The sequence below is a fragment of the Polypterus senegalus genome, chromosome 16 (assembly GCF_016835505.1).
Source record: "Polypterus senegalus isolate Bchr_013 chromosome 16, ASM1683550v1, whole genome shotgun sequence".
NCBI lineage: Eukaryota > Metazoa > Chordata > Cladistia > Polypteriformes > Polypteridae > Polypterus > Polypterus senegalus.
This window is the reverse complement of record NC_053169.1, coordinates 78,737,472-78,763,323: the sequence shown is the minus strand read 5'-3', so window position 1 is coordinate 78,763,323 and position 25,852 is coordinate 78,737,472. Positions and strand designations below refer to the sequence as shown.

At 37.2% G+C, this 25,852-nt stretch overlaps 1 protein-coding gene across 4 annotated transcripts in view; it reads right to left on the bottom strand.

Annotated features, from left to right (window-relative positions):
- kif16ba (kinesin family member 16Ba) overlaps nt 1–25,852 on the bottom strand; it is a 215,214-nt gene that overhangs the window by 159,147 nt on the left and 30,215 nt on the right. For all 4 annotated transcript variants that reach the window (XM_039738080.1, XM_039738082.1, XM_039738083.1 and 1 more), the window contains exons 2-12: nt 24,241–24,310; nt 23,934–24,047; nt 21,302–21,418; nt 14,880–14,977; nt 14,477–14,586; nt 10,926–11,068; nt 8,472–8,640; nt 7,817–7,948; nt 5,815–5,990; nt 3,501–3,566; nt 2,603–2,662 (exon numbers count right to left, since the gene is read on the bottom strand). In XM_039738080.1, the coding sequence (XP_039594014.1) occupies nt 2,603–2,662; nt 3,501–3,566; nt 5,815–5,990; nt 7,817–7,948; nt 8,472–8,640; nt 10,926–11,068; nt 14,477–14,586; nt 14,880–14,977; nt 21,302–21,418; nt 23,934–24,047; nt 24,241–24,310 (1,255 nt within the window). The remainder of the gene's footprint in view (nt 1–2,602; nt 2,663–3,500; nt 3,567–5,814; nt 5,991–7,816; nt 7,949–8,471; nt 8,641–10,925; nt 11,069–14,476; nt 14,587–14,879; nt 14,978–21,301; nt 21,419–23,933; nt 24,048–24,240; nt 24,311–25,852) is intronic.

Genomic DNA, 25,852 nt, shown 5'->3' with positions numbered 1-25,852 from the left:
TTGAGAACACCTAAAATGCGTAAATCTGTTAAAAATGCAAAAAACTAAATTTTGATTCCATCACAATAATTTCCCTAGTCCGTTTAAACTTCAAGAAAAAAAAGATCAAGAATTGATCTATGTCGTGAATGTTATACTCCCAAGCAATTGTATGTAGCATGTTTAAAAGTGAGGAGCTTCACTTAACTAATAACACCTCTGGGTTATAGGAAATAAACAAATTTTGTATAAAGAAAATTACTATGTTAGTTACACTGTACAGTAATCCCTTGCTATATCACGCTTCGACTTTCGTGGCTTCACTCTATCGCGGATTTTATATGTAAGCATATCTAAATACTAGCAAAATACCCGCGCTTCGCAGCGGCAAAGTACTGCCTTAAAATTTTTATAAAGAGGAAAATTAAACCTTTTTAAGCTGAGGGAAAATATACCAATAATTATTTGTGAAGGATCTCTTTGTATACCACATTGTCAGTTCGGCCCTCCGGTTGTAATATGACCAAGCTGTGTGCTGAGCCTACTCTTGAGCATGCAACGTACAGTTGGCCATGTGAACAGTAATCTTGTTTCAAATCTCACAGCTTGGATTGCTGCTGTCATAATCGGTTCGAGTTTCATGGTTTGTTTCAATTACGACAGTATTTGTAGGATCTCTGTTGAAGAGACATTCGGCATCTGTCAAGCGTTGTAAGTATACAACCGGTTTCATCGATAACTTCACATCCAGCTTTTTAGAGTTTAAACATTCATAAACATCAAAGTGCCCACTACTAAAATCGTCACCTGTCAATCTAAGATGTTTAAGAGGCATTGGCGGTTGTCCAAAGGTGTAAAATATTTGGCCATTTCGGTACACTTGAAAGCGACAACCGAACAATTCAGCGGCAGCCATCAACTCACATGCAGAACCATAGGTGAAGGGTTTAAGCATTTCACTCTTCTAGTGCTCCTGTGTAGTATAATTATCTTCTGTACCGTCATAGTCCACACCTTGAACCTGTCCCAGTCATTCAATACATAAGACACAATGTTCCTCCGGATATCAAGAGTGACCCTGATATGGCCATGCAATATGTAACAAAGAGAATGGAAAAGGTAGGTGCCATCTCTGGGCATGGAAACCACTCGGTAAGTGACAGTTCTTTGATCGATGGTGATCATCTCGATAGACATGTTAATAGGGGTACAGTTGGAATGATAAAGGAAATGGGTACCTGAACAATGTAAAGTAAGTCTAAAATACCTACACAATAACTATAATCGTAATAAATGAACAATAAAACAGCGGAGAAGTCGTGGATTAAATAAAAAGGCTGTAGTTATGAGCAGAGAGACGTGAATCCCATGGCGAAGCAAGGAAGGGAATGTAGAGACTGGAGTGACGGACGGCCCTATATAGGCAGGCAGCCAACAACATGGGAGGCATTGGGATGGGGGACCCAACGCCCCCTCACATGGTGACCGAGCTGCAGGCTGTGGACATATATATGTACGTAAGTGGGATTCAATTAGCGTTGGGAACCCGCGTACCAAATTTCTTGAAGATGGGCCCATAAGTAACAAAGACCGTTGAAAAGTTCAATATGGCGGCCGACAGTGGCATCATACCACCGAAATAAGTACGTACATCAGTTTTGGTTAGCGTAGGGAAGCCACCTACCAAATTTCGTGAAGATGGGGCCATAAATAAGAAAGTTCAATATGGCGAATGTTGTCGACTGTTATCGACCGTTACGTGTAGAATTTTGAAATGAAACCTGCTTAACTTTTGTAAGTAAGCTGTACGGAATGAGCCTGCCAAATTTCAGCCTTCTACCTACACAGGAAGTTGGAGAATTAGTGATGAGTGAGTGAGTCAGTGAGGGCTTTGCCTTTTATTAGTATAGATAACCACATGAACATATGGTTTTTACTTCGCGGATTTTCACCTTTTCTGGGGGGTCCTGGAACGCAACCCCCACGATCGAGGAGGGATCACTGTACTTCTGATACATCCAGTTAACAGCACGGTAAATTCTGAGCTCCCACTACCTTGTGCTAGATTAAGTGGGACTGAGAATGTCATGTATGTTATATTATGCTGTGCACATACTAACAATGTGTGCAATTTCTGAGCAGACATGAGCAGGTCGGTCATATTTGTGTGTTTCTATTCCTTATACATGTCCACAGATTTTACATCCAAGTTCTATTTCTCATCTAAGACTTCGAGCACATAGAATAACCAAACTATACATGTGGTAATCCACCTTTTACACCGTCTCAATCTGAAAATCCAATTATCACCAGACTAGTTTGTTCTAGTTCATGCCTTTAGTTGGAACTTCAAAATTACACTTCAGGATTTCACAAACAGAACCCACTAAGAAAATGTGTATGATTCAACAAAAAATAATTTCAGCATCATGCCCTAAAAGAGGGAACTCCAGTACTATGAGAAACCTGGTGCTGAAGTTTCCACACAGAACATGCCTCACTGAGTACAGTATTGCCAACAATAAGGCATGCAGAATATACTTTACCATTCTCTTAAGAAACCCAATGTAATTTTTTACTTCTCTGATAATAACCCGTAAGCCTTTAAACAACATACACTCACCTTCAAAATATTTTGGGTCTCATTCCATTTATTAGTCCATTCTTTTGTGAGTTCTATGACCTAAACAGAAAGATAAAAATGGCAGGTATCACATTCAGGTTCATAGCAGAGTTGACCAACTCTAATCCTGGAGGGCCACAGAGACTGCTGGTTTTTATTCTGTACCATTTTTTAAATTAGTGACTAGTTTTTGCAGCTAATTAACTTTCTTTAATTGATTTGCTATTTAAGAATGAAACCCTTTATAATCAGGGATGAGCAACACCTGTCCTGGAGGGCCACAGTGGCTGTAGGTTTTTGTTCCAACCCAATTGCTTAATGCAGAATCATTTATTGCTGCAGAAGCACTAATTTGCTTTTGTGTCTCTTTTGTTAAGATTTTAAACCATTGTTTATTTCAGTCTTAAACAGGTGAATTCACTGTTGTTACTTGCTTTTTATTATCAGTAATAGGCAAATGACAACAGGTAAGGCAGTTCTCCATCTAGCTTGTCTCAATTTATACCTGTGTGTATTTATCTTGCACTATTTGATTTAGTAAAATACTGAAGGAAATTGAAGAGAAAGTGAAGAACTAAAAATTACTCATTCATTTTATGCTTCAAATTATTTGGATGATATTAAAAAGGAAAAAAAATCGATGATTTAAGAATGACCTGATATTACAGAGTTAAAACACTAACAAGTCATGATACTAAATAATATCTGTTTTTGGCAAGGGTTATTTTCTAATTAAGCAGATGGCTTGGAACAAAAACCTGCAGCCACTGCAGCCATCCAGGTCTGCTGTTGACCAACCTTGGTATACAGTGATAGCTGGATAACTTACAGCATTAAATGTACATCACATTTTGATACATTCAGCAGGCAAGACATCTTTATAAACAATGTTGCTTACCCGAGCTTCATTCTGATGGAGTTTTTCTTCCATACTTAATGCTGTTGGTGAGTCCAAAAGGGCAATCTATACAATAAGATGAAAAATATTACTTTTGTCTTATATTACTGGCAAATATCTTTTAAAAGCGCAATGATATCAAAACATGAACATTCCTTAACCTGAACTGTAAATTCTGTAATTAGATATCCTAGTACATGTTCATTTGTACAAAGTTGATGGACAATTCTGCACTAAAGACCAATGTTCCTGCTGTAGCGTGCACAGGTGCAGGTTCACATAGCTTACTAAGGCTCAGTGTATAATATCTTCTAGTAACTTACAAAGAAGCAAGTCAAGAAATCCATAACAGCCCTAACCCCTCCTGTCCCCAGCGAAGATTAATTAAAGATGTGTAGTATAATGGCCCATAGGCAAATCCTTTGAAATTTTACACATAAGTAACACAATTAGTTTGTCTTATGCCCACTCCTAAAGAATAATATTTGTGCACAGTGTAATGAAATTGGCAGGTGACAGTCTATAGGGGCAGAGTCACACATTTTGGAACAGCATAATAGGAGCTGAGATGGACAACAAAGCATGTTTAATTGGAAAAGCATAAGATGACACAAGGTTCAGCGGGAACAGCTTACAGTGATGGGGATTCCACTGTATGTGCTTCAGATTTTATCACACATTTCCCAAGGATGACAGCCACCATCACAAAAGACCTAATAAACAGTGCTTGCAAGTATGATAAACTGCTGCTGGTGTATGTGTGACAGTCTTTCCTCCTCTAAACTTATGGTGGGGTGGGACAAGAAAAAAATGTTTGGATAATACACAGGGCATGTGGGAGCCTACTTCCCAAACAGTATTTACAGCACAGCTGAGTACATACACAGGAGCAAAGGGTGTATAAATAATATATGAATAATCTAAACTTGGTCCCTTTTCAAAACTGGTTTTAGATTCTGATACTAATATAGAGCTGTTATAGCAATATTAAATTAAATTTAATGAGATTTTAATATTTTACTGTAGCTGTATGTAATGCACTGTTAATAAAAATAAACTTGACTATGTAAGTACATTAACTTCTTGTGCAAGATACAGTATACCCATTCAGCTTCTTTAATGAATTAATAAATCATATGTACTTCAATAGTTTAAATAAACATGCCACTTAAAAAAATACATTTTCAAATGTATTCTGCAGTACATATTTTTTACGTATGAATAGGTATTATATTGCAGGACAGTAAGTAGTGCTCACATGGTAATGTATCTAAAACTTTTTACCAAACTGGTCTTTAAAGGAAATGTTGCTTGAAAATCTGATCAGAGGGTATCTTGGCACCGTCCAAGCTCATGATTGTCAAGTCTACATATTTCAGTGGAGGGTTCAGACACGGTTTAGCATGAAGAATGTCTGTACTTCTTTTAAAAATATCACTCTGATCTTAATTTATTAAATCACAGATTTTCACCATTACCAGAGGGGGCAACGAGGAACTGAAAACATGTAGAAGGCATTTGCATTAATCTTAGTAAAATAAAAGTTATTTGGAAAGAATTATTTAACATCTGATATTTTCTGCTTTCCAAACTTCACACTGTTCAGTGTGGTGCTGAGGTGGCACCCACCACATGGGGTAGGTGCAGCAACACGCTCTACTCAGTGCATGCTCCCAACCTCCTTGTCCTCCTCCTCCCAGAAGGAGTAGGGAAAATAAAAAATAATAAAAAAAAAAGTTCAATCTCCCAGGACAGCTTTGGACAACTTAAAAAAAATAATGTACCTTATTTGCTAACTACAGCATAAAAATGTGGTTGATTTACCTCCAATCCTTGCTAACTTTAAATACTGTATAGTTACTCATATACTTTCATTTTAAGCTCTGAAGAGATCTTTGCGTTTTCTTGATAACGAATGTGTCAAACTCATGTTGTTTTCAATCACATTACAGGCCTAAACAAGTAATTAAACTAAATAATTGTTAGGCATTGTCTTTGAGGTGCATCTGTATCTGCTAACCTCTGTGAATGTGGAAATGCATGACTGCTCAGTATTTAACAACAACATGTTTACTGTGACTTTATTTTTTTCTCAAGAGCATAATGAGCTCTAAAAATGAAGCCTGATATTGTTCTCTAATATCTTGTTGAGTTTAGGTGAATAAGTGCTTAAACGTTGAAAACAGATTAAGATATACTGAGTGTGAAAAACTAAATTGGTGATCAGTAAGCCAAAATCATCTTCCTACAATATGTTGCAGTTTAATCTGTTTATAGAACGAAGACTGTCAGTACACTTCCTAGAAGAACACACCTGGTTCCCCTGAGCCAGTAGAGCTTTCAGTCGAGCTATTTCAGCCCTCAGTTCACGGATTAGTTTGACATTGGAATCTTCGTTAATGGTAGGCTTGTTGATGATGTTTTTGGCTCTGTTTGCATAGCGAAGTGTGCTCAAGGTTTCTCCATAGTTAACATCTGCAGGTGAAATAGCTATCATTCAAAATATAAAGAAGAAAAAAGAGTGACTTGATCATACTAAATGAGACATGAAAAACATTCTAGAATGTCTACCTTAACTATCACAAAAAATAAAGAAAACGAATTAACGCAAAACCATAGTCATTTTGTCCAAATATTTAATAACCATACACATTTTTTTATTAATTTTATATAGTATATTCTAACATCATCATACACTTAATCCTTCAGGGGCACAGAAGGCCACTGTCTATCCCAGCAACATAAAATTTAAGGCAGTAGCCAGCTCCAGACAGGACATCAGTCTCTTGCCAATCCAGTGCACATCTACGCATGGCCAATTAAAAGTATACAAACACATATTCATGGTATTGTGCAAAGAAAGCCACAATTACAAGAGAAAAAAATAACAGACAGGGAGTGTGTGCAAACTACACACAAAAACACACACACACACACACACAAAGAATAAGAAAATAATTGGTGCAAACCACTAACAGAAATCTTGCATGGCCACAATAAATCACCAAACATCTTCAAAGCATAGCAACATAAACATTTTTACTGAAATAAAGGGGAGGTATGGTTATATGTAGAAGACAAATTATCAGATAATAAAGGCAAAAGCAAAGTCTACATCCCCACTAGGTCTGTCTATACATATCTTATGATCTTTCAATCAGGTGGGCTGGTTCTGTCACATTCCCTGCTTTCCAAGAAAAACTCTTCCCTCTCACTAAAATTTTGACTTAACATTCTTCTTTCTAGTGAGCTTTATCCCAAACTCACTTCTTCCCACTACATTCAATAACCTCAGGGAGTACCTTTTAAACTTTGTGGTATATTTAGGACCTAAAGTGGGCGGTGGTACTCACCAGTTCTTCTACATTTTGGTGTTTGGAGTAACAGGAGTTTTTCCAAGCATACTCAAAGTACCAACACTTCTCCCAACCTCTTGATACCATAATGTCACACAAGTTAACCAGCTGCTATCTATTGGGAATTGGTCTCCTACCTAAAACTTCTCTATACCTAATTAATTTATGTATGAGGAAGACAAGTCTCCTTTATATATACAGTATATAATATATAATATGTATGGTGACCATGCTGGTGTAAAATGGCTGCTGTTGCATCATCCAAGCGGATGCTACACATTAGAGGTGGTTGAAGTGGCTTTCCACTCACTATGTCAAGTAAAGATGTGTAAAGAATTACTATTATGCCTTTACTGACCCTCACTTAGTCCCATGCTGCTCTCTTTCCTTTTGCACCCAAGGCAATAATTTGGCAATCTTTGCAATACAAAAAATATCACTCAGAAAATGTTATAATTTTGAATCCAAGTGATAACAATGACACTTTCAGTTAGGAGGAACGAAACCCAGAAAGCAATGGACACATATTAGGAATTCAGTCTGCTAAGGAAGATGGCCTAATGCAGGCCACAGTAATGTTGACAAGGCATTAATGAGAGGTTGATCAGCGTGACCGAAGTAATCAGAGTACCCCAAAAGATGCACAAACAAAATCCGTATTTTAATGTCACCACAGGAAAGAATCTAAATTGACTGCCAAATGGCAAAGGGCAGATATTCTAATTGCTATAATTCTTATTTAAAAATAACCGAATACATAGATGAAAAGATTAGCAACTTTTTTTTCCCCAATGTATGTATGTATGTCAATGTATGTATTTTTTTGCAACATAGCACAAGCAAGCATCTTGCTCTTGGTCACACAGTGAGGCAAACATGGTGAAATAACAAGTAACCTTGTGGTTTAACAGTTTAACGAATGCACTATTTAAAGCTGACACACATAAAGACTATACTTACTGGCAACCATAATGGTTTTAGAATTCCCACCAAGACTGTCTTTTAAAAGCCAGGTTAAAACAGAGTCCCTGTAAGGCACGAACACTTGTTTTTTCTTTGAATGGGAGATGGCAGAATCCTGAGATAAATCGGCTATAATATAGAGAAAAAAAAATAAAGCAATGTGAACTACTTCAATCAGTCTTCATGGAACTGAATCTCTAAATCAGAAAATATTCTTGATTCTATATGACCTTCTTATGCTTCCCTTTCGGTTTACTCTGCATGCAGCTCAGCACTTGATGATAAATGAAACAAAAACATTTTAAGCTGACAAAGTCTGTGGAAAACTAGAATCAGTAAATTTAGCTTTATTGTACACAGAGACCTCTACAACAGTTGGCCACACAAGACCTCAGAAGAAATGCAGAACTCTTGTGTAAGATGCAATCAAAACAATGAACACGGCTGCAAAAAACACCTGAAGGCAATAAGCAAGCAAAGAATGAATGCAGTGTGAGTATATGGACTCAGGTCAGCAGAAGTAGAAGTGCAGGTATTCAGAATAGCTCTGAACACTTTGACAAAGACCACAGACAGCAAGAGAGTAGTAAGTGATCTCATTAAAAAGACAGAGCTATCCCTCAATAAAGAGTGAGGAAAAAAAAGTGAATACCTAAGGCAGAGATAACATTTCCCAGAGTGACAAGAGATTTGTTAATGTTCCCTCCTTCTTTCAGTCTCACTCCAGTGGCACCGGTGGCATCAGCTCTCTCACTCCCGGCTAAGTCCACTAAGTGAATCTTGCTGACCGTCTCACATGGCATTTCAGCGTCAAACTTAGCCTGCAGTGACAGTCAAGCAATAAGACTTAAAGAGATTTTGAAGTGACACCTGCATCACTAAATTAGGTTGCAAGAGGTAGACATACAAGAAACAGAAGCATTCAAATCATATTGGACAAGTATGTACATTCCTTCTGAAATTCAGTGCAGAGACGAACCCCCTGCTCATCAACCTACTGGATATTTAGTGCCATCTTGTGGGAATACTGTTATCGCATTTCAAGTAAAAGATAACGGAAGTTGACTGGATAATACATAGGCTTTGTGAGTAATCATTAATTTGATTAAAATGTACAAGGATTACCAAATCTATGTGAAGAGTAAGTAAATAATACACTTTACAACAATAAAAGAAATACTCCACCCAAAAATTATATGTTTTGGATATGTTATACTTTTCATGGAGAACAGAGATAGTAACATACGAATGAGTGCCCAAAAATAACTGGAATCTATACCTGGCACACCCTCTAGACTTAGATGTGAATTTCACCACTAGGTATAGTATACTTACAGTATTCTGTGGCAGTCTGCCAAGTGGCCGTTGCCCTGTATTGTTCTTACGGCATTCTGTGTTGGTTTTCCTTGGTGTTTAGTAAAAGTGTTGTGTGATTTTTGTGATGGGTGATCATAAAGAACAGCGAGTCTGCGTTAAATTTTGTTTTCTCTTAGGAAAAAAAGCTGCTGAAATTATAGTGATGCTCGAAACTGCTTTTAAAGAGGAAGCTTTAAGTAAAACACAGGTTGAGTGATTTTTGAGTTTCAAATGAGGGGGAATAATCACTTGATCTTGCTCCGCAAGACATTTTCTTGTTTCCACATAAGAAAAAAAGAACTCAAAAGGACAGCATTTTTGTACTGTGGAGGAAGTCAAAGAAAAATCGCGGCAGGCATTGGACAACATTCCTCTTCAGTAATTCCAAAAATGTTTCCACCAGTGGGAAAACCATTGGGACAAGTGCATTCATACACATGGAGAGTACTTTGAAGGAGACTAAAGTTTCAGTAAGTAAAAAAATTATTAAAACAATTCTTTTTTTCTTCAATTCTAGTTATTGTTGGGTAACCCCTCGTATCTAATAGCATGGGAGTCAATGGTCACCAACACTGGACAACAGCAGACATATCAAAAAAGTCAATTATAATCCATGTCATGTTGTCCACTTGTATGTTCAGCAATTTGCAACATGCATGCATGTTTTGCTAGAATATTGTTAAATAAATTCCTCCATGAAAACATGAGGTTATTCTTTTTTTTTCATCAGTATTCACAATAATAAACAGACAGGGCTCTTGACAAATGAATTGGTATGAGACTTCAGTTTAAGAGTTTGATTACATGTGAGCAAACCTACTGTGTGTGGACCTAATTCAATTCCCAGAGGTAAAAATGCACACATTGCACACAATGTGCACATATGATTGGATGTCGTAAAATGTGCATTATGTGACATGACTACCAAAACATTTTTGATAATGTTTGTTGTTATACTGTACTGGTCTCCATAGGCACACATTCTATCCAAGACATTGATATCTGTTCTCCAAGAAAACACAAGACTAAAAAATTTGATGTGATACTAACTATAAATCACATGGAGTAACATATCAAAAAAAATAATTTTTAAAGGAGTATGCCTTTAATTGAGAATTTAACATAAAGCAAAGGGCCACCTAAAAGGAAAATGCATTTTCTGGTGTTCTCCACTGATCATGCCATAGCCTTTACTTATTCTTGACAAAGAGAAACGTTTCTTAAATGTAAGCTAATGTAAAAAGAGAAACATCTCTTAAATGTAAGCTAATGTAAAAAAGCACATTTGCAGCATTTAAGCTATTTGTCTCAAACTGTACTATCAGTCTTTCAGCACTGGACACCTACTATAAAAAACTCATGGCAAGTTTTGTGCTGTGGGTTAGATTATACCAAGTGAAATTAAATATGAGTTGAGAAATACATAGCACTATACTGTATCTAGCACACACTGAATGCATCATACATTTCAACACACATCAGGTCTATCATGTGATTTGATCTTGCCGTACAATAATATTAACACTGATGTGCTTTGAAATGTGTGTGAAACTCTCAATATTGTCAGTATGCTCAGCTGACAATCACATTTGTTTGTACAATTGATATATTCTGACATGAATAAGCATGAAGCTGCTCAGAGAATTCATCCTTCTGTAAGAAGCTTATGGTTTACTTCATGTAACAAATACATGTTGCAGATAAAGACTCTAGACACATTCTTCTTTTACATCAATCTCTGCCCACTTGCCTGTGTGAAGTTGATGGTGAAAATTGCATGTGACCTGCTGCTCACATCATTCATGCCAGTGCTGGCTGTTGTTCGGTTAATATTCCCAGCTTCCATGAGTTCCTCAACATCACTGTAGTTCTGCACCAAATGCTTGGATAAATCTACAGGTAAAAGAAGACATCTCAATTTCTTCTATAGCACCTTCAACAGGTCATTCAGCTCTTTGGGACACAGTTTTATTCATTTATGTCATTGGGTGATTTGTAGGCTACAAACACTGTACACAACAAGACAAAACAGCTTATTTTCATTTCAGTCCAAGTTACTAATGCATCCATGAAGATGCCTCTTGGTTTTGCCTAGAATACTTAACTGTTTATGCTCTAATTATCTTCAAGAATTATCTTCAGCTCAGATGTGTGTCTAGTTACAAATAACTTTGATCATCCAGTGTATTTTAAGGTTTGTTGGATTTTAAGGCTTAGGCTTCATTGCATCTATAGCTTGAATTAAATAAACACTACAACACAACCAGCCTCACATCTCTAATACCAGAAGTTACTATAACCTTGCATTTATGAAAAGGAAAAGTATGAAGAGCTGAGGGTGGCACGGTGGCGCAGTGGGTAGCGCTGCTGCCTCGCAGTTAGGAGACCAAGGTTCACTTCCCGGATCCTCCCTGCGTGGAGTTTGCATGTTCTCCCCGTGACTGCATGGGTTTCCTCCGGGTGCTCCAGTTTCCTCCCACAGTCCAAAGAGATGCAGGTTAGATGCATTGGCGATCCTAAATTGTTCCTAGTGTGTGCTTGGTGTGTGCGTGTGCGTGTGTGTGTGTGTGTGTGCATGCCCTGTGGTGAGCTGGCACCCTGCCCAGGGTTTGTTTACTGCCTTGAACCCTGTGTTGGCTGGGATTGGCTCCAGTAAACCCCCGTGACCCTGTAGTTAGGATATAGCAGGTTGGATAATGGATTGATGGTTGGATGCAGAGCTGACAAAAAGTACAGCATGTTAACTGTTTTACTCCTCTTGTAAAACATCTTTTATCAGCTCTTTTTAAATTTCTTGAGGCTACAGAACCTGTAACCTTGCAATGCAGTCACAAGCAACATCTTTACAATGCTATGCTGTACAGTTTCTTGAAAAGAGACTCAATCTTTACAACTTCTTCACATAACCAGGATTTGTAATGCATTAATCAAAACATTTTATTTGAAACCTGCACACTATTAATTACAACAAACAAAAACTGTTAAGGAAAAAATCATAAAAAAAAAAACAAAAAAAACAATTGCCCTCATTTTTAAATATTCATCCCTACAGAGCACTACTTTGTTGGACCACTATAGCAGGAATGAGAAAGCTTAATGTTGATTTTGTATATTATGACAGAGAAATATTTTCCAAACAATCCTTTCAGAATTCCTTATAATTTCATCGCGTTAGCTGGAGAACAGTGACAGACAAGTAATTGTGAGATTGTGCCACATACTATATATTCCATATGATTTAGGCCATGGCCTAAAAGGGCCACTAAAAAGATACGTTTTCTTTATTCTAGTTGTTACTTCAGCATTGTGCTCTCGATCGTTGTCCCTTTTAAACATAAGCATCATCCCCAGAAACTGTTTTTTGGCAGAAGGGTACAGGTATTCATCAAGTATTTTTCAATACTGCACTCATTTCACCTGTTCAACCTTGAGTAGACTGCCAGTTTCCACGACTGTTTTCATAAACAACACTTAGCATTCATGCCAAAGTGTTCCATTTTGGTCTCTTTATAACACAAGACTTTCCATCACATACCTGCATCGTCCATTAGATGACCTTTGCAGAGCTCTGCAGGTAAAAATAAATTGTTCTCAGCCAGGCATTTTTTCTATGCTATTCTTGGTTTGTGGCAGTTCTAATGAAATACCCTGGAAATTCTTAATACAGTCACAATTGTTCTCTATGATAGCTTCCACAGCAATGCTGGGGCAATTCATTAACGGAAATGAACATGTATGGCTAATTGCAATTCTATTCCTGAACATGAAATTGGAATTAGAATTGTATGCAACTAAAAGGAAACAGAATTGAAATTGAAACACAACTGAACTCCACTAAATTCAATGAAATTCCACTTTGACAAGAGGTTATCTTGAATTAATTAACATTATAAATCAAATATAACGAATCATGTAAAAAAACAAAACAAATCAAAGATATTCAACCATAACATGTACATATTATAGGTGTGGAAAAAAAAAAGATTCTTGAAATTGTAAAGATTGCTTGTTAAACCTCTACAATCAGACTTTTATATCGGTATGAATGAATTGCAAAATATGTAATGTACAAAATGTAAAAAAGAACAACATGAACAAAATTATAAATAGAAAAAATAATATGATGTAAAAGACCTCAGAACACTTGAAAAAACACTTTTTTTTTTTTTTAAGAAAAAAAAAACCTAAAAATCACAAAACAAATAGTAGACATTAAATCAATAAAATATATAAATAAATACATATATACTGTAGGAGGATGGATCAAAACTTTCCTTGTAAACATTAAACAGTGGGATTTAAATTCTAACTTTTACAAAGGCACTTCTTCTTTTCCATGTTAAAACATCCTACTGTATAATAAGCAAAATGAACCTTATTTTTATTTGTGTTTCTGTTCAGTTTTTTGGACATAAATCCCTAAAGTGACCACTTTTTGAGTTTTATTCAATTGATACTGATGTGAACAAAGGTTTTTAATTATATAAATACTTTCTTTTAAAAATTTAAAGAGCTGCACTTTTCAGCTATTTGCAGCTCTTTACTACATAAGCAAGACAATAGCCATTTATTTTTGGGCATGTAATGTAGGCACATTAATGCCAAAAATCCTTTAGGGGCTAAGGGATTAAAAAGAGACCGATAGAGTTAAACATCACATTTGATTCAGGAAAAAAAGGGTGGATGCCAATTAGTTCTGATCTATATTAATTAATGTTATAAACAACACATCATAAAATTCTCAAACCTGCATTACTGTCCAGAGACCATCCCAATAGCAAAAGCCTTGATGGGGCACCATTCCATCACAAGGTCATTTTAGAATCATCAATCCCCCTAACCTGCACTTTTCTGAGATGTGCAACAAAAACTGGATTGTTAAGGAAAAAACTCATGCAAACAGGGCAGAATGTATAAAAATAACAAAGAAAAGGACAAAAAATAAAAACTAGTGCCTATTATTATGTGACTGTAGTGCCCTCCATGTATCAAGTAAAACATTAATGGTTAAAAAGATAAGAATCCTGGTACCATGATGTTTAATTCTATCATTTCTATAGATCCAGGCTTTTGTTTTGCTGTGTGCTGGTTGCACAAACATATGTATTTCTGTTTAGAGTTTATATTACTGTTTACCTAATGGGCAACAGTTAAATTATTTGGGGTTAAATTTACAAAAGTTGTTTACATTTAGTGCCAGTGCAGAACACCTGCAGAACAACCATGACCAGCTAAGATTCATGACTTTCATCGTTACCAAATACAAAAAACATTACTTTTGCAATCTTCAGTGCATCTTACCCTCCACATAAGGCCCATCCTTTGGATGCTCACGTACTCGTAAATTATACGTTTTACTTGATTTTCTTCTCAGCAAGTCCCTCACTCGTTCATTATAAATTTCCAGATAGCTGTAAATATTAACATTGAAAACCCATCAGAAAGAGCACTCCTTATCTCAAACTTTGATGATGAACCTTACATTACTCATTTGTTTATTGTCTGCCTCATAACTTTATAATAATGTCATCAACACTCGAGACAGAACCATAACTCAATCAAGGTGCAGGGTAGTCTAGCACCCTGGCATGTTGCTGTAGAAAGTATAGATTCTGTATCGCCTGCTTCAATAGGTGATTTTCTCATAGCTAAAGATTAAAGATTATGAAATAAAAAGATCAGAGCAAAGTTCCATATACTGCACCTGACTTCAGTACGAAAAGATGCCTCATCCCGTCTTGACATTCCAGAAATCCTGCTGAAGAGCCCTTCACATATACGTGGTATGAGACCAGAATCTCCCTGGAATTAGAGAAGATTTTAAGCATTACTATATGAAGTGTAAGAGACTTAAGAGGATAAATATGTCATTTTTGAAAAGCTCCAACACCTTCATAACCCAGTACACAAGAATATTATTGTCACCCTTCCTTCACCACTTTTGGATACTGGGTCATTACACACGCACACACACAAACTAGTGAGAAATATACCAAAATTGTGCAGCAAGTTAATAAAGAAAGGAAGAGGAAAATAGTGTTAGCTGTAAAGCAGCTAGGGCAGTGAGGACAAAAATGCCAAAAGTTAATCGTATCCTCCCATCATTTACTGCAATACAAATAAAGTAATAATTCATATATTTTCTTACAGATTAAAAAATAAATAAAGGAGGACAGCACAAGAACCACCATGAAACTGCTGTTTTAATACCACATACAAGTGAAGTGAATCATAATTACAAGCAGAAATATGACAAAATTAAAAAGAACATAACTTTTCAAAGTAGTGAGAACAGCATCACAACCAAATCAGAGAATGTACAGTGCTGTATGCAGATAGTATCCAGAAACCACATATAAAAGAGGTCCTTTGTTTTCAGCCAAAGCTAATTTTAGTATTGAAAAAAAAAGCGAAAGAGCACAATAACAATAGACTGTTACTGTAGTAGTCAGCCTGCAATATCTATCAAATGCTGATGCAGTGTAGGAAACCAAAAATGTAATGCATTTAAACTCTTTTCAACTAAGGGCCGGTTTATACTTCAGGCTCAGAATGCATAGGCGCCCGCATCATGGCTGCCACACTTTCCCAGCGTTCATTTGACGTGTCCTCTGAGCAGGTCCTCAGAAATTAACGCGACGCGTGCGCGAGTTGCAGTGCCAGCAAAAAGTCGGGGGGGCGCAGTGTGCTAAAAATCGGAACGTGACGTCAGAATCTCTGTTTACTATCTACATGTGACAGAAAGCCTCTATGCAGATCCTATGGGGATCGATGTGTGTGCTTCACTGTTTGATGAATGGTTCGATGTGGTGAAGTAAAATGCCAACATACAGATGCATTTGTGGTGCTTTTATATTCAAGCGTCGCATATTCCCGATCGTAATGACACGATACATTTTAAAAGTTTCCCATACCATCTTTTGTGCTGTCTTTTTTTTTTTGCAACTTCACAACAGCAACATAACGTATAGCGCTGTATTTGAGCCACTGAGAAAAAAAATAAAGGACATGGTAAAAACGTGTATTTTGTGATTAAAGTGGAAATTTCAGCTTTAATCTCAAATGTCCACTTTAACCTCGTAGTTTACTTTATCATTAAAAGCAGACCATCGTAAACGTCATCCCAGTTTTTAAACGGTACAAGCTTCTTGGACCTGACAGCAGTGGCAAGCAGCAATAGATCACCACACAGAACAAATTAAATGTATGATATTCCAACTCTCTGCACATTTAGAATCTTTAGATTTACACTTGATATCACTTTCATGATGAAATGCATTAAAGTGTGTATGTTACATTTTACATATAATTTCGTTTAAATAATGAATACTGTTAATAATTACAGACATGGGAGGAATAATTACACACATGGGGGTGACACGTTGGCAGAGTGGTAGCACTGCTGTCTCGCAGGGAGTTATGTTGCTGGTATTTCCTGCTTGTACTTCACACTGTGCTCCGGTTTCCTTCCAAAGATATGCAGACTTGGGGATTTGGTGCCACTAAAATGACGCTAGTGTATGTGTGTGCTTGTATTCACCTTGCGATGAGCTGAGGCCTCGTCCAGGGATGGTTTCTCACTGGTGCCCAATGCTTACTGGAATGGACACATCCCCGGACTGATGGATTTAATCAATAAATATCCTTTTAAGAGATACTGCGGTAAGGTTTCATCGGAATTTAATAGGTGTTCTAGGCAATTGCCAACACAGAGAAGCCGAACATGTTCTCAGCGTGATAACATCTCGCACTGCCACCTGGTGGATTCATCCTGATTTACGTAAAGTATGCGCGCAAGTATAAACACTACAACGTTTGCGTAGCAGGAGCATACGCTGCAGCATGCATCGCGTCAAGTATAACTCTGGCCTTACAGGGCTTAATAAAACTGAAAAAATTACCTAAAATGTTTAAAAGTTTCTTGATCACATTTTGTCAAACATTTTCAAGTAGTCAGCCTTAGGACATGGAAGGCAAAGTTGGTAGCCCAGCAGACCACCATATTCATTTACAATTTGTCCATTCCTAAACAGCAATCTCTCTATTATAAAAGGAAATCTTGAGACAGGACGAGACAAGACAAGACTATCTCCAAGAGATTTTTTTCAAGTCCTGCTCTCCTCACAACCATTTTCAAACACGCCCACGGGACACACACTGCACATTTGTGTGAATGCTTTTGTCAGACATAGTTCCTGCACTCTTAGCTCTTAAAAATGTTTACGTTTTCCTCACTTTAAGTTCCCAATAAAAGAAGACTTATTACGTCTAAATCTTATTGAAGAATTTCATCCAGAACGGTTATCAACAGATGAAATGAGTACATGAGCAATCCTAGCACCAAGAAACAATGAAGCCAAACGAATTAATGAGAAAATTGTCGATCGGTAATACTGCAAGTTGGTTAAATGCATATCAATAGACTGTGCTGAAACAATTGGTGTTGATGGTGCGCAAGATGAAAACATTAACTTACAATATCCCGTAGAATATCTACAACTATTAACACCAGCCGATTTACCGTTAAAAGAACGATGTATCGTATATGACAATTAAAAAAAATCACAGGGACAAACATTCACTCACGGGCAGTTATAAAGTGCATCCGGAAAGTATTCACAGCGCATCACTTTTTCCACATTTTCTTATGTTACAGCCTTATTCCAAGATGGATTAAATTCATTTTTTTCCTCAGAATTCTACACATAACACCCCATAATGACAATGTGAAAAAAGTTTACTTGAGGTTTTTGCAAATTTATTACAAATAAAAAAAAACTGAGAAATCACATATATATAATTATTCACAGCCTTTGCTCAATACTTTGTCGGTGCATCTTTGGCAGCAATTACAGCCTCAAGTCTTTTTGAATATGATGCCACAAGCTGGGCACACGTATCCTTGGCCAGTTTCTCCCATTCCTCTTTGCAGCACCTCTCAAGCTCCATCAAGTTGGATGGAAAGCGTCGATGCACAGCCATTTTAAGATCTCTCCAGAGATGTTCAATCAGATTCAAGTCTGGGCTCTGGCTGGACCACCCAAGGACATTCACAGAGTTGTCCTGAAGCCACTCCTTTGATATCTTGCCTGTGTGCTTAGGGTCGTTGTCCTGCTGAAAGATTAACCGTCGCCCCAGTCTGAGGTCAAAAGCGCTCTGTAGCAGGTTTTCATCCTGGATGTCTCTGTACATTGCTGCAGTCATCTTTCCCTTTATCTTGATAGGTCTCCCTGTTCCTGCTGCTGAAAAACATCCCCACAGCATGATGCTGCCACCACCATGCTTCACTGTTGGGATGGTATTGGCCTGGTGATGAGTGGTGCCTGGTTTCCTCCAAACGTGATGCCTGGCATTCACACCAAAGAGTTCAATCTTTGTCTCATCAGACCAGAGGATTTTGTTGCTCATGGTCTGAGAGTCCTTCAGGTACCTTTTGGCAATCTCCAGGCGGGCTGCCGTGTGCCTTTTACTAAGTAGTGGCTTCCGTCTGGCCACTCTACCATACAGGCCTGATTGGTGGATTGCTGCAGAGATGGTTGTCCTTCTGGAAGGTTCTCCTTTCTCCACAGAGGACCTCTGGAGCTCTGACAGAGTGACCATCGGGTTCTTGGTCACCTCCCTGACTAAGGCCCTTCTCCCCCAATCGCTCAGTTTAGATGGGCGGCCAGCTCTAGGAAGAGTCCTGGTGGTTTGGAACTTCTTCCACTTACGGATGATGGAGGCCACTGTGCTCATTGGGACCTTCAAAGCAGCAGAAATTTTTCTGTAACCTTCCCCAGATTTGTGCCTCAAGACAATCCTATCTCGGAGGTCTACAGACAATTCCTTTGACTTCATGCTTGGTTTGTGCTCTGACATGAACTGTCAACTGTGGGACCTTATATAGACAGGTGTGTGCCTTTCCAAATCATGTCCAATCAACTGAATTTACCACAGGTGGACTCCAATTAAGCTGCAGAAACATCTCAAGGATGATCAGAGGAAACAGGATGCACCTGAGCTCAATTTCGAGCTTCATGGCAAAGGCTGTAAATACTTATTTACATGTGATTTCTCAATTTTTTATTTTTAATAAATTTGCAAAAATCTCAAGTACACTTTTTTCACGTTGTCATTATGGGGGTGCTGTGTGTAGAATTCTAAGGAAAAAAATGAATTTAATCCATTTTGGAATAAGGCTGTAACATAACAAAATGTGAAAAAAGTGATGCACTGTATGTTGCGTTGTCACAATGTAAGTCCAAACACGGAATCAAAATTCAATGTGATATTGAAAAAAAGTTATTTCCAAATATTGTTTTTACTGAAATTTTACAGTAAAAGTGTAAGTTTAAAAAGTATTTGCATGTTAATTTCAAAGCCAAACAGAACAAAAATGTATAACACAATGAATACCACTAAAGCAACATGAAACATGGTTTTCTTTCAATTTGTTATGTTTTACTACGGTTAATTACTCACTGTAATGTAAAATAGTTACTTCTATTAAGCATATGTAACAATACCCATGAAAATAACAATCTGTTTAAGTTGTACATCTGCTTCTCCATACGCAAGCGGCAGATTCACAAAGTGACGAGCGAACCAAGCAGTAAGTAAGAGAAATAACTTAGCTGACTTTCAAAATTGTTAAGCAAGGACTGGAGGAAAACCACATGGGGATCACATATGACACAAACAGGCCAGACTGACTAACATTACAAAGATAACATTGAATAATCATTTTTTTCCCCCAAAAGTGCTTCAAATATTTTTGTGATCATCATAGACAGCTTAGAGCTGAACACAAATACAATTTCAGAATGACTATATCATGTAGGAATTTGGAGAAATTTGAAATTAACTTAGAAATGTGGAGTGTTTATTAGTTTAACTGCACTATAAATGTTTTGATACCGATGTTTTCACTCAGTATCTGATGCTTCTCATTTCAGTGTTAAACAATGTTTAATCAGCATTGATGAATTCCTCTTGGTGTAATACTGTTTTTCCACTGTTTCAGTGTCCTGGTGTAAACATTTACTATGTTTGTCACTGACTACACCAAGAGTAGCAGGGAAGAACTCAAAACGTGAGTGCAGAAAATAAATCTTTACCAGCTTGTTACACTTTATGGTTTTGCAGGCTTGAAGCACGTTGTCAACCAGCTGGACATAGTTTGGTGCTCTGTATTTGCCAAGAAAATTCTCAACAACATCCTTAAATATCTTCCATGTGATTTCCTCTGGCCTCACTAGTTGGTCTTTGAACTGCTTGTCACTGATGACAAGTCTTAAATGTGGATTAATCTTGGCATCAGTTACTCAAAATATTGAAATCCTACACCTTCCTTTTTATCAATTTCATTACATTGTATTACATTTATTGTAATACGACTCTTTAGCATGAAACAGTGCTTGGTATATCAGAGCTATATTCCTAGTAGCAGTGCCACTATTTTTAGACAACCAAAGATGCTCCAATTGTTGTTGTACTGTATGTGTATATTTATGAGAGGAAATAAAAATGTGCAGATTGCAATAAAACTGCACATGATATGAAAATGTAAAAGGTGATATATGTGATCAGCAGGCCAAAGGGTTCAAAAAGCAAAATCATTTTTCAATGTAATTAATGTGGCAAAGACATGGGGCTACAAGAAGTGCATACTAATATGATTTATAGGCAAGGAACAGCATCAATATTGTGTAATTCTACAAATTGTTAGCCAGTAGGCACTGCCTCAATCTACTGATATGGGAGTTTCTGCCTTGAACTCAGCTCCGTTATACTGCAAGGTGACACCGCAAGGCTTTTGGAGTGCTGGTATTACTGCTTTTATTCTTTGTAATCAATGCTGTATAGGTTGAGCAACAAACAATAAGCAAATGGCAGATTAATCAAACCAACATGACAACAGAAGATGAGCAACCCTACATAAATTAGTCCTGCAGTACATGTAAAGTCGAGAAGACTGAGAAGCACCATGAACAGTGTCCAATATGCCAAAAGTATATCGAAGTTCACTTCTGTCTCTTTCTGGGTTTACCGAGTACATGAAAATAAAAATAAAAAAAACTTGGCAGAGAGAGCAGGCAAAAGACAGATAAAGTGAGAGACAGAGAGGACAGGTCTGTGTTTGCTTACCGGGTTTCCCATCATTGTGTATGACTTGCCAGATCCTGTCTGGCCATAGGCAAAAACACAGGCATTGTAACCTTCAAAAGCAGATTTAAGGACATCAGTGCCAAGGTCATTAAAAACCTGCAATAATAAGAAAACATTTTAAATAAAACTGGTAAATAAAAGAGATACTTCAATCACTTCTCATTAAATCCTAATTCTCAAGTAAATAGCACCTGTTAAAATTTATAAGGAGGTAACATCACACTGCATTGTGTGTTCAGTCCTTTTTTAATCTTTGAATTGGCTTGCTAAAAACTGCTAGCTTTTCTGGCACAGGTAAGCTTGCAAGAAAAAAATAATCTGTGACTCTTTTGGAATTACCTAGATTTCTGCATAAATTACTTATAAAAATGTGGAACTTCAAATAAGTCACAATAATAGAAAAAGACAAACTATTTAAATGTGTAATTAATAACACAAACAAAATGGTTTGGTTTGTCTTCTTGCAGTAAAAAAACTGTTTAAATATTTCTACTCTAGGTCAATGGTGATCAACGTCGGTCCTGAAGGGCAACAGTGGCTGCAAGCTTTTGTTTCAGCCCAGTTGTTTAATGAGAAGCCATTTACTGCTGTTGAAGCACTTATTGCTCGAGTGACATTGTTCTGCTTAATCTTAGTTGTCTTGGTTGTTAAGATTTTTCAATCCTTCATTGCTTATTTCAGTCTTACCAGCTGTATTCACCATTTTGAATTGTTCTTAATTAACAATAAGATGCAAATAACAAAGGAACAAACGGTTATCCAACTTTATTGTTTCAATCTACAGCTGTGTATAGTCACTGTATAGTAATTAGTTTAATAAAATACTTAGAAGGAAACAGAAGAAAAAAAGTGAAGGACTGAATATTACTCATTCCTTTAAGGCTTCTAATCATTTTTATGATATCCTTAAAAAGAATAAAAATCTTCAATATAAGAATAACCTGACATTGCAGAGTTAAAACACTAACAAGCCATGAAAGTAAATTAGATCTCTTATTGGCAAGGATTGTTTTCCAATCATGCAACTCGGTTGGAACAAAAATCTATAGCCACTACGGCCCTCCAGGACCAACATTGCTCACTCCTGGTCTAGGTTGTAGAAAAAAAATGTGAAAATGTGAACCTCTGGCTATCCAGTTCTCCAAAAGTGTATCAGCAATATGTAAATGGTGTGTGTAGTATTGACGAGAAATACTACAATTTTTTGTGTTATTAGTTCAAGCAGATTGCGTTTGTCTATTGTTGTGACTTAGTTAATAATCAGATGACTTTTCATGAGTAATTAATCCAGAAATATAGGCCATTCATAGAGTTCACAAACCTACTTTATGTATGTATACAATACATACATACATACATACATACATGCATACATGCATACATACATACATACATTTCATCGTTAGCTAAAACGCAGGATGGCAAATCTAAGACAATAGATATCCACTAAAAAAAGGACAAATCGATATATAAACACTTAGGGATTTAAAAAAAAAACCAATAACAATAGAAAAACTAAATAAGTATGTGGGGATTGTCCAGTATTTGTATGATAGAATGAAAACTCGGGTTAAAAGCAGTGTTGGGGTAACAGATAATATTGAAGTTTGAGTAGATCTGCACCGGGGACTTTTTTTTTTTTTTATAAGTCTTTACCTCTTGGATCTGGTTATGGATGTGTTGACTTTTGGGATTTAACACCAGTCCCCCTGGTGCAGGCTTTTTGCTGACAACATTTTGTTGTGCACCACCGAAAAGAAGGAAGTGGAGAGATGTTGGACAAATGGACAAGAGCTTTGGAAGAGTCAGGACTGAAGATAAATGGGAAGAAGACAGAATATATGAGGTTTATTGATTATCGTGATTCAGAAGTTAGCCTGCAAGGAGAGCTAGTAAAAAGAGTGGATAAGTTTAAATATCTAGGATTAGTGGTAGCCCAAAATTGAAAATTTGTGATAACCAACAGTGTGAAATGTGGGTGGAACAATTGGAAGAAGGTATCATGAGTGTGATCAAAGAATTAATGTAAAGAATTAATGGTTGGACCAGCAATGATGTATGGAGCAGAGACATGGGCAGTAAAGGGAGTGTGGGAGAAGAGTTTAAGATGTGGCAGAAATAAGAATATTGAGATGGATTGAGTGTGCAGTTTTAAAAAAGGACAGAATAGGAAATGAGACAATAAGAGGTACACAAAACTGGGAAAGATATCTAAGAAAGTATATGAAAGTAAGTTGAAGTGTTATGGACAGGTGATGTAGAGAGATAATGAACAAGTTAGCCAAAGAGTGATTACAATGGAAATACAGGGGAAGAGAATGTGAAGGAAGCCAAAGATGGACAAAGTAAAGGAAGATTTAATGAAAAAGGGTTTGACTGGGAAGGATGTGCAGGACTGAGCAGTTTGTAGAAGGTTGATCAGGTGCATAACCTTACATTGTAATGGGAAAAGATGAAAAGGAGGAAGAAGACTTTCCTTCTTCTCTTTAAGTCTCTCTACCCAAAAATCAAAATACACATCCACACAAAAGATGTCCCAAAACAACTGTGGACTGAAATGTATGTGGAGAAAGGAGAGAGTAAAACAAAAATTAGAAGGGCTTCCATTCACCTTTTCCTGAGACACATAAGATGAGTGCTTGCAGTCAGTAGAGTCATAGGAGAAGTCATAGGTGAAAGTCTTGGTACGCTCCCTTGCGCTGTCACCTGACATGCCTTCTGGGATCTGTTGGAACAGCAAAGCATTACGGCAAACAGTTTTCAATGACTACATTCAATAACTATTTCAAATTCATAAGCACATGACTATAAAACAACATGCTGTACCTGTTATCTGATAAAAAGTTTTAGTGCTACATATGGAAAATTTGGGACAAGTTACATTTACAGACCATAATATACAAAACTGTAATCTTCACCTTTATATTGGTAATGGATGTCTTGTTCCTTTCCATGATAATAATGCATTTGGCTTCCAAGTCTTTCTCCCTGCAAAAAATAAGTAAATGAAACTAAATAAATTAAACTAGCCATTAATCCAAAAAATTGTACTTCACACTGTATATTCTTGAAAAAAGTAAGAAGAATGAAGAGTTCTGGTGACTGTTAAGTGGCCAGTTATGGCTGACCATACATGCCCAGTGATGGATTAGCATGCTGTTAGGGATTGGTTTCTACCTTTCAGCCAATGCTGCCAAAATCTGTGCCAGCCCTACTGCAATCCCATGTTGGACTAAGCAGATTTGAAGCATAAAAGTACAAATCAACAAATCAATAACTGGATAACTTAATCACTCAAGGTACAATAAAAGCATGCCCTGGAAAAGGACAGGAAGCACACAGCAGGAGCCAAGTAAGATGGGCAAGACACAAAGTGAACATCATGAAAAGATTAGCCTAAATTAAAGTGGGGCTTTGCAGGCATATACGTTTCTAAAAGGAATTCCACTACAGACCATCATAATACAGCTTGAGAAATGGGTGAAAGCAGACAGTCTGTTATAGTTCACTTCCCCTTGGAAACTTTCACATTTTTTTTGTTATACAACCTTGAACACATTGGATTTGGATTGGCTTTTCGGACACTGATCAACAGAAAAAAACGACTCTTTAAGGTCAAAGTGAAAACATGTCTCATGTGATTAATTATTAGGTCTATAAGTATTCTCCCATCTCAAGTCAGTATTTAGGAGATGCACCTCTGGTAGCCATTCTACCGTTGAGTCTGTTTGCTCAGGTCTCTATCAGCTTTGCACATCTAGACACTTTTTCCATTTTTCCCCATTCTTCTTTACAAAACTGCTCAGGCTCTGTCAGGTTGCATGGGGATCTTAAGCAGCTTTCTGGAAGTCCAGCCACACGTTTCTTAAATAAACCAAGATCTGGACTCTGACTTGGTCACTCCACAATATTAACATTGTTGTCTTTCAGTTTTTTAAACATTCCTGTGTAGCTTTGGCTTAATGCTTGGGAGTGCTGCTTTGCCTCTCTCTGATCTCCTCCCAAGGCGCATATGGCTTTCCTCCAAGATTTCCCTATATATTGCTGCATTCATTTTACCGTCTACCCTCAAAAGCCTTCCAATGCCTGCTGCAAAAAGGCATTCCCATAGAACGAAACGCAACGCTGCCACCAAAAAGCTTCATGGTGGAGGCCATGTGTTTTTAAAAAACGCACTGTGTTTGTCTTACATCAAACATGAGGGTTATTCCGATGGCCAAAAAGTTTATTTATAGACTCATCAGGCAGCAGAACCTTCTTTCAACTGAATTCACCTCACACATGTGCCTTCTGTGTGTTTCTTCTAACAATGGTTTTCTCTTTGCCAACTCCCCCATAAAGCTGCAACTGGTGAAGCACCCAGGCAACATTTGTTGTTTGCACAGCCTCTCCAATTTCAGCCTCTGCAGCTTGTACTTCCTTCAGAGTTCTCATAGGTCTCTTGGTATCCTCCCTCACTAGTCACTTCTACCGTAATTACTCAATTTGTACAGATGGCCTGCTCTAGGTAGAGTGCATAAAGCTGTGTCA